Genomic DNA, 8,796 nt, shown 5'->3' with positions numbered 1-8,796 from the left:
GAATTTTCACCCAGTTGTGTCATTTAAGGCAAAGTAAAAGAATCCCATGCAAGAGATCATCATCCCACAAAAAGGTTTAATCAAAATTTCACCCAGTTATTTCAGTAAAAACCAAGGTCAAGCATCACCTGGATAACGACTGAAGAGCTACCAAATTAAGTTACATTCATTCATTCAATTTGCAGGAGTTTTTCCACCAGCCCAGATCTTCTATAGAAATTATATGCTGAAATTGTGACCAAATATTCTGGCTTGACTAAGTGACCGATTCAAATGATATTTAGTGCACATGAACTGTTAACACTACATAAATGTCTAGGTGGTTAGGTATTTTCAGATTTTGATTTGACTTCTGGGCCAAATTCAATATAAAATAATCATACAGGTTTCAGCCATCAACAATCTTGAATAAAAGAGCAATTGTCTATTAAAAACAAACTTGATGAGGAAGCTTAAACCCATACTAATAAACTAGGGCTGTAAGACCATTTGTTTATGAAGACGAAGCAAGAACTGAGGTCAGTTTCTCCTTGTGATTTATATTCCCATTTATAGTCTATTACTGGATACATGACTGGAAAACACAAATATGCAAACCCGGTCTTGGGATGAAAAACCTTTTATACGAGTTAAGAAATTTTAGCATAACATAGAAATTTATCTGAAGCTTGATTCTTTCTTCTTCTTCTTTCCATGGCTTAAGATTCGGATTCCAGAGAACCTTTGTAGCTTTAAGAGTTTTATCATGGATAAGGACTTTACTCACACATAGAGATCATCCCTTCTGTTTCAAGTTTCAGTCTCTGACAGCCTGACAGTAACAATGTATTCTGCGGGTGAATCCATAGACTTTATGTGGCCATAGAAATTCTGGTTTTTCCAATTTTACAGGTTCATGTGTTTGTCACCGACTCACTTGTCCTTCTTTCTGATGCTACTCTTGCCAGTCTTCAGTTTATTGGTCCCAAACCCTTTTTATGAGTTTAGTACTGTAGCATAACACAGAAATTTATCCAAGCTTGTTTCATTTTTTCTTTTTGCATGGTTTAAGATTTTTCTTGAAGACAATGTGTCACATAAGAGTTTGTTCATGGTACAGGGAGTTGCATTTGCTACAAAACATCCTTTCTCTGCAGGTGAACTCATACACTGTATGCAGGATGGAAATGTTGGGTTTCTTCCAATTTTTTGGGTTCATGAGTTTGTCACTTGTTCTCCTGTCTGAAATCTCTGTTGCCAGTCATTTTATTGGTAGAATTTACCCAGGTTTTCAAGCAGCTCAGATTAATTGGATTGATAATAATGGAAAGTTTTTGTTCTCTAACAACTCGAATTTTGCTTTTGGATTCTCTTCTACAAAGAACCCCTCTTTGTTTCTGTTGAATGTTGTGCATGTGGGCAGTGCAAGAATTGTCTGGACTGCTAACAGAGGCTCTGCTGTTGGAATTAATGACAAATTTGTTTTCAACAAAACTGGGAATGTGCACTTGGAGACACAGGAAGGTATAATCTGGGAAGCCCTTACTGCTGGAAAAGGAGTCTATGCTATGGAGTTGCAAGACTCGGGCAATTTGGTTTTGCTTGGTAATGATTCTAATGACAGTAAGCCTGTCTGGCAAAGTTTTAGCTATCCCACAGACACCCTTTTATCAAATCAAGTGTTCATGGAAGGAATGAGACTTGCAAGTGATCCTAACCCCAATAACTTGACCTTCTACCTTGAAATGAAGTGGGGAGACATGATTCTATATGCAGGATATCAAACTCGTCAAACCTATTGGTCTATGGCCAACGAGGTCCGGAAAATCATTAACAAAAATACTGGGGTAGTTACCTTGGCTTCACTAACTTCCAATTCATGGAAATTCTTCACTCAAAACCAGACTCTAGTTTGGCAATTTATATTAAGAGACAATCTTGATCCCAATACAACTTGGGCTGCAGTTCTAGGGTCTGATGGGATTATCTCATTCTACAATCTTCAGAAAGAGCTATCTGCTGTTACCGGGATACCAGAATACCGGTGCAGCACACCTGAGCCTTGTGATCCTTATAATATTTGTTATGCTGGCAACAGCTGCAAATGCCTTCCAGTTCTTAGTTCTCAGCAAGATTGTAAACCAGGGATCACCTCTCCTTGTGATGGCTCAAGAAGTTCTGTGGAGCTTGTAAATTCTGGGGATGCATTCAACTATTTTGCTCTTGGGTTTGATCCTCCCACTTTCAAATCAACTCTGGGCCATTGCCAAGAAGCTTGCCTCGGTAACTGTTCATGCATGGTCTTATTCTTTGAAAACAATTCAGGGAATTGCTTTCTGTTCGACCAGATAGGGACCTTGCAGCAGAGCAACAAACAGGGTTCCTCAGAATTTGTTTCATACATTAAAATCTCTAGCGGTGAAGAAAGCAGAGGTCAGAACACTCAGAATCACTGGGTGCTTGTTTCAATTGTAGCAGCTACTACTTCGTTGGTTGTTGTAGGTTTACTTTGTTTGGGGCTCTGGTGTAGCCAGAAAAAGAAAAGGCTGCTGGGGTCTCCACAAAATTTCTCTAGGGAGGGTAATTTTTCTTCCAAATATGCCTCAGAAGAGGATGATCTATTTGAGAATATGTCTTGGTGGCTAGTCCGCTTCAGTTACAAAGATCTTCAAACTGCGACTAACAACTTCTCGGTAAAACTTGGTCAGGGTGGGTTTGGTTCAGTCTACAAAGGAGTACTCCCAGATGGAACTGCCATTGCAGTGAAGATGCTGGAGGGAATTGGTCAGGGTAAGAAAGAATTTCAGTCTGAAGTAACCACCATAGGTAGAATCCACCATGTCCACTTGGTCAGGCTCAAAGGCTTCTGTACTGAGGGGTCTCACCGGCTTCTTGCTTATGAGTACATGGCAAAAGGGTCTCTGGACAGATGCTTTAAGAACAATGGAGAAGGTTTAGTTTTGGACTGGGAGACAAGATTCAATATAGCTTTGGGTACAGCAAAGGGACTGGCTTATCTCCATGATGGCTGCAGTGTAAAGATAGTTCACTGTGATATAAAACCAGAAAATGTGCTTCTTGATGACAATTACCAAGCCAAGGTTTCGGATTTCGGTTTGGCAAAGTTGATGACAAGGGAACAGAGCCGTGTGGTGACAACAATAAGGGGTACTAGGGGGTACTTGGCACCTGAGTGGGTCACGGACTACGCCATATCAGAGAAGAGTGATGTATATAGCTTTGGCATGGTTTTGCTTGAAATCATCGGAGGAAGAAGAAACTTCGATCCTGAGGAAAATTCAGAGAAGGCCTATTTCCCCTCTTTTGCCCTCAAGATGATGGAAGAAGGGAAACCAAAAAAAATAGTTGACTCAAAGCTCAAGATTGAGGAAGATGATGAGAGGGTTTATACTGCAATAAAAGTTGCTTTGTGGTGTATACAGGGGAATATGTCCCAAAGGCCATCAATGGCCAAAGTGGTTCAAATGCTTGAAGGTAGCTGTGTTGTACCTCAGCCTCCAAGTTATTCTCAAATGGGTTCCCACTTTTTCGACAATTTCGTTAGGCCAGTCAAGAAGTTGGGAACTTTTTCCGGATCACCTTCTTGTCATATTGATGCATCCCTTTCATCTACGCAGCTATCTGGTCCAAGATAATAGAAGACATATGCTAAACATGAAGGAATGGCTATCCAGATTGGGGGTAGAGGTGGATATATTTTAGAAGCTTTCAGATTTATATTCTTCTTCCATCTTCTTGGCAAGCAAACAAAGTATTTGAGAGGTGTATAAGTATATATCATATTTGGAAGCTTTTTTTTGTTATGGCTGTTATGTTTATGAAAAGTAATTCGTGATATTTATCATCCTCTAGAACCCAGAAGCATAAGCTTTCATATAGATCATTAATTCTTGAAGTAACTTACCAATCTTAATCCCTGTTCTTTATGTGTCCTCTCAATTATTTTCTCACAATAATCTTGAAGTCAATAGACACTAATAAATGAATTACAGGTACCACTTTTTGTCATGAGGGTGTATTTATGTTGTGGAGGATGCATCACATCTACTATAAGGGAGGCAATTTTGACATGAATTTTAGCAGGTTCGGGTTAGGTATAATTGTGTTCATGTCATGATCATGTGGAAGGATGGGTTCTCAACCAAATGGTATCTCAGGTGCATACATCTTGTGTTTGGAAGTTGTTCATATGGATGATATGATTGTAAAGAGTTATTCATCATTCTATAGACCACACAAGCATAGACTGCAAAAAGAAGTCGTCTAGCAGATGGCCAAGGTTCTGACATTTCAAACTACTGATAACAACTAACATATTCTTAGAATTTGACATATTGTGCTGGTCATTAGAGCTCAAAGAGGGCTCAAATAATCCAAAACCAACTAAGAACTGAACCACCAACCAATCCCATTCCCAAGAACACAGTCATCACAATTGCAGCTGTTTCTGCTTCCAAAACTGGCACTGATTTAGGGGTGAGGATCATGATGACACTTGTGAGATACCCATTGGTGACTCCAAGCATGAATGTCAGAACTACCACTGGTGCCTCAGTCTTCAGCCACTTGGGTCCATGGAGACAAGCTGCAAAGAGGGGATAGAACAAAAGCCTGGCAACACATGCGAATGTAGCCTTCCCAATACTCTTCAGAACATATATTGCAGTCAAAGACTTCCCTACTAAATCTGAGATATTATATACCGTTATCAGCAAAATAGGATACCAGTCTCGCAGAAGCTTGGATTTCAGATTTTCAGCTAAGAAGCCTGGAAATATGGACAGAGTTACAACATATATCATGAAAACACCCACAGCTGGCCACCGGATTTTTCTTGCCACTTCCCAGAACTTTGGTCTTGGGCTCAGCCGGTCATCTCCAATAAGTCTCTGATGATGTCGCATGACTGGTAACTTGTATAACAGGTTGCAACTGAGAGTGCAGCATAGCAAGATCATGGTGCTTACTATGAAGTATAAGTGTGCACTTGTTCTGAGGCCCTGCGGAGTCTGTGGAAGCGATGCCTTTGTTATAATCCTCAAGATGGAAACCAAAACACCTGTTACAAAACATTGGATTTAATCAGGGTAGGCAGCCATGGTAAGTAGAATTTGAAGTTGATGATGTAGCATAGACTCCTACACAGCTTGAGCTGTTTTCTAGTTGAAGCAGGAACATCAGTAAAATCAGAAAGAAGAATTTTCTTCCTTCAAAGCTTGTTCAGGGCAAAAACAAGGAAGAAATTGGAATGGAATATTGTTATATCAGTTTGTCTCTGGACTTGGTCTCTGAAATCACTTGATTTTAATGGAATTTTTCGAACTACAGTATGGTAATTCTTGAACCTTTTCCAAGGAGACTAGGGATGATTTTGCCCAAAAACAGTTCCCATCAGTGATTGCAGGAATCTAAAAGAAAACTTGGAACAGCAAGGAATGAGCACTCTATTTTGAGGAATATCTTCTTAAGAAAAACAGTGGAGGTGAAGATGTAGTGTCTGGAAATTTAAATCTTGGAAAATTCTTTCCAGCTGGAATCTTTTAACTTATTTCTAGGTATCACTTCAACAGTATGTACAAGCAAATTGCATACAGAACCATAGTGACTGTTTTGGAAGTTAGCATTACTAGAACATATATTAGATCTCGGTGAATCAATGATACTTATTTGGCAGTAACTCAACTGATCAACACAGCCTAAAGCTTTGCATACAGTTTTGAATTCACTTTCCCAAGCTTTTGACCACCTTCTTTCTGTCTTGGTTCAATCAGAAAAGAAAAGAAAAGAAACCAAAAGAAAAGAAAACAAGACAACAAAGCCAAGATCTTCAGAATACCTGAAGAAGCTGTCCCAGCAAAAACAGCCTGCATATACTGTTTTGGAAGCTTTCCAGCAGATCCTATCAAGCTTCCACCGACCAAGCCGTCGGCCAAACCGCAGATCACAACTGATGCAACAGTCAAAGCATAGGCTCCACTTGATTTCCTCATTGATAAACTCCTGCACCAACTCCAGTCTAACATGGGAGCCACCATTAGGGAGAGAACAAGCATAGAGAACCCCATGTTCATCCTCAGTCTAAAACTAAGCTTCCTACTCCAGCAGCCCCAACTCAACATCAGAACGAGAACTAGCACCGAAGAACTCATGTAAGCTATGGAGAAAACCTTCTCCACATGTTTGGCTGGATAAAAATAGCCAAAGTAATCAACAGCTGTGATTAAAGCATTCCATGGAAGCAAATTGCCAGCACCAAGCAAGAAATGAATAGCATAAGCAATTCTGTAGGTGTCTCTAGGCAAATTCTGATCTTCTTGGCACTTCACTCCTTCCATTTTTCGGCTTTCCTACAGACTTCCAAGTTGCAACCACCTTCACTTTATTTTAAGCATCTCAGTTAAGCGGCGATGGGACATTGTAAAGATTAATGATTAGTTGATGATTATGAGGAGGGTGCAAATTAAACTCAGCATAGTTAAGCTCTGTTTAGCTGTTGGGGGCTAGGCTTCACAAGAATAGCTTCTTATTTCTGTGATTCAACCTTGCTTGCCTACGACCAATCCGGAAAGATGAAGCCAGCTCAAGTTGCTATCAAACGGGATGGGCCAATGGGGCTCTTGAGCTTCTACTTACTTGACCATGGATTTGATTGATGGATTGGATTTGGAATCTTGAAGCCCATGTATGTTGAAAAATTTGTGCTATGTGGGGACGGCAATGGATGGGTGGTATTAGAAGTACTGTACTCTTTATTCTACTGCTACACATGGGAAAGCTTGCTGGCATTGTCAAAGCTTGCCGGAACCTTACAGGAATCATTGGAAATTAACTGGCAACTGATTAACATTCATCCAGGAGTAGTTGTGTCCATCAAATATTGTTCATGTGTCTTTTTCAGATGTTCTAATCTTCCCCTTCATCTTTCACCTAGTTGCAATAATTCCCAACCCCATGAAAAAGGGGGAAAAAATCAAGTACCTGACATCTCTATCAAGAAATTCTCACATTTTAGTATCTCCTCATGTTGTATGGCCTATACTAATCCCTTTGATGTTGCAGTAAGACAGAATTAACAGGGATGAAGCGGACCATCTACAGTACACTCTCACTTCTCTTTTGGGTTGGCAGGCAGGAGGGGATGTAATTGGCTACTGAAACTATCCTGGAGGGGCCTTGGTGCCACCATTGGTGATCGGTCAGAGCTCAAGAAATGATGGTTGTGAAATGAAAGAAGGGTCCTTTCGCAAGTCGACGGCCCTTGGTGAGCAGAATTAGATTCCATTCTCTACTGTCAGGAATCATAATTGGAGAGCCTGCTCAATCACCCCTCTTTGACATGTGTCATTTCGGCCCATCGGCTACTGTTGTATCCCTCCTCCCTGTGTCCTTTTTTCCCAGCTCCACATTTCTGACTTTCTACTACCTTTCTATTTCAGCTGCCGCTACTTCATTGCCCAGCACACAGCCAACTTCACAGTGCTGCTAGTACAAGTGTTGGTGACAGCCATGCATTACATCTGCTTCTTTACTTTGGATCAATCATATCCGACTCAATTCTATAAAATGAAGAGAAATCATGATAGCAGAGTATTGTAAAGGAAGGCTTGAAAGGAAATTTGAGTTTTGGGTCAAAATGGCCCTTTTAAAAAAAAAAATTGTAACATCTTACCATTCTTTGAAACTTATATGTTTAAATTGGCTTATTTAGTGCCACGAAAACACCGTATCATTAAAAAAAAAAAAAAAAATTGTCATTAAAAAATTTTAAAAATATACTTAAATAATAAATTATTTATATTTAAACTTATTATATTTAAATATGAATATAAATAATTTATTATTCAAGTATATTTTTTAAATTTCAATCATAAATTATAATTTAATAGTTTTTAATTAAATTTGAAAGTAAAAAAATAAAATTATAATTGAAATAATTGCGGCTTAAAAGTATATTATTATTTTGATAAAGATAAATGTATCATAATACAAATAAATTAATATCTTAAAAAACAACAAATCAAATATTTTAAATTAATAAATTATATAATTTTATATATTATTTATATGTTATATAAGTTTATTATTTTAAGATTATTAATTTATTAATAAATAAAATACTAATTTATAATATCTTCTATTAATCAATTTATGTTTATTGAAATAATACTAAATTTTTAAATTTAAATATAAATAATTTATTATTTAAATATATTTTTAAATTTCAATCATAAATTGTAATTTTATAATTTTTAAATTAAAAAAAAATTAACTAAAGCCTAGCGCAGCTGCGGCTTTAACCAAAATGATTAAAAAAAAATTTAATGATATGTCGTTTACGTGACACCAAAGAGGTTAATTTGAACATAAGTTTCAAAGAGTGGTTAGATGTTATAATTTTTTTTTAAAATGAACATTTTGACCCAGGAAATTTAGACTTCTGGTTAAGAAAAATTGTAGAGTGTCCGAGCATGGAAAATTGTGCACTTAATCCAAACCCATTGTCCTTATCAAATCTCTCATTAATCAAAAGTTAATTATGAAGTCAATCAATCACTTTGCTGAAAAAACTTTCTAACAAAAGTGTAAGACAAGACTAAAAAGCAAGAGGCATGCCCAACTAATACGTTCAATCTGCCATAATTGAAGAAACAAAAGTGATGGCTTTTTTCTTTTCTTTTCTTCTTCCTTTGTTAGGATAGATTAGCTATACATCACCTACTCATTGTCTCATGGAGATGACACAAGTGGATTAAATTGATCTTCTGTTTGAAACCACGCACTAACAATGAAAAACAT

General features: G+C 37.8%; 2 protein-coding genes across 2 annotated transcripts; one reads left to right on the top strand and one right to left on the bottom strand.

Annotated features, from left to right (window-relative positions):
• The first annotated feature begins 306 nt into the window (after positions 1–306).
• On the top strand, positions 307–3,797 carry LOC117924571 (G-type lectin S-receptor-like serine/threonine-protein kinase SD2-5). The gene is made up of 2 exons (XM_034843228.1): positions 307–518; positions 1,100–3,797. Exons 1-2 carry the CDS (start codon positions 496–498, stop codon positions 3,633–3,635), a joined length of 2,559 nt encoding a protein of 852 aa, XP_034699119.1. The 5' UTR covers positions 307–495; the 3' UTR covers positions 3,636–3,797.
• Positions 3,798–4,190: 393 nt separating this feature from the next.
• On the bottom strand, positions 4,191–6,574 carry LOC117924572 (equilibrative nucleotide transporter 8). The gene is made up of 2 exons (XM_034843229.1): positions 5,837–6,574; positions 4,191–5,059 (listed from the first exon to the last, which is right to left on the bottom strand). Exons 1-2 carry the CDS (start codon positions 6,333–6,335, stop codon positions 4,365–4,367), a joined length of 1,194 nt encoding a protein of 397 aa, XP_034699120.1. The 5' UTR covers positions 6,336–6,574; the 3' UTR covers positions 4,191–4,364.
• Positions 6,575–8,796: the final 2,222 nt, after the last annotated feature.

This window comes from Vitis riparia, chromosome 11 (genome assembly GCF_004353265.1).
Source record: "Vitis riparia cultivar Riparia Gloire de Montpellier isolate 1030 chromosome 11, EGFV_Vit.rip_1.0, whole genome shotgun sequence".
NCBI classification, from domain to species: Eukaryota; Viridiplantae; Streptophyta; class Magnoliopsida; order Vitales; family Vitaceae; genus Vitis; species Vitis riparia.
The sequence above is the reverse complement of the archived record's forward strand: the minus strand, read 5'-3'. Positions and strand labels throughout refer to the sequence as shown.

Bases quoted from the DNA above. Each gene is read 5' to 3' on its own strand.
- LOC117924572 (XM_034843229.1), bottom strand. From the start codon at position 6,335: ATGGAAGGAGTGAAGTGCCAAGAAGATCAGAATTTGCCTAGAGACACC. The intron at 5,060-5,836 runs GTATTCTGAAGA...GTTTTGTAACAG, and splicing joins TGCTGGGACAGCTTCTTCAG to GTGTTTTGGTTTCCATCTTG.
- LOC117924571 (XM_034843228.1), top strand. From the start codon at position 496: ATGAAGACGAAGCAAGAACTGAG. The intron at 519-1,099 runs GTCAGTTTCTCC...TTCATGGTACAG, and splicing joins AAGACGAAGCAAGAACTGAG to GGAGTTGCATTTGCTACAAA.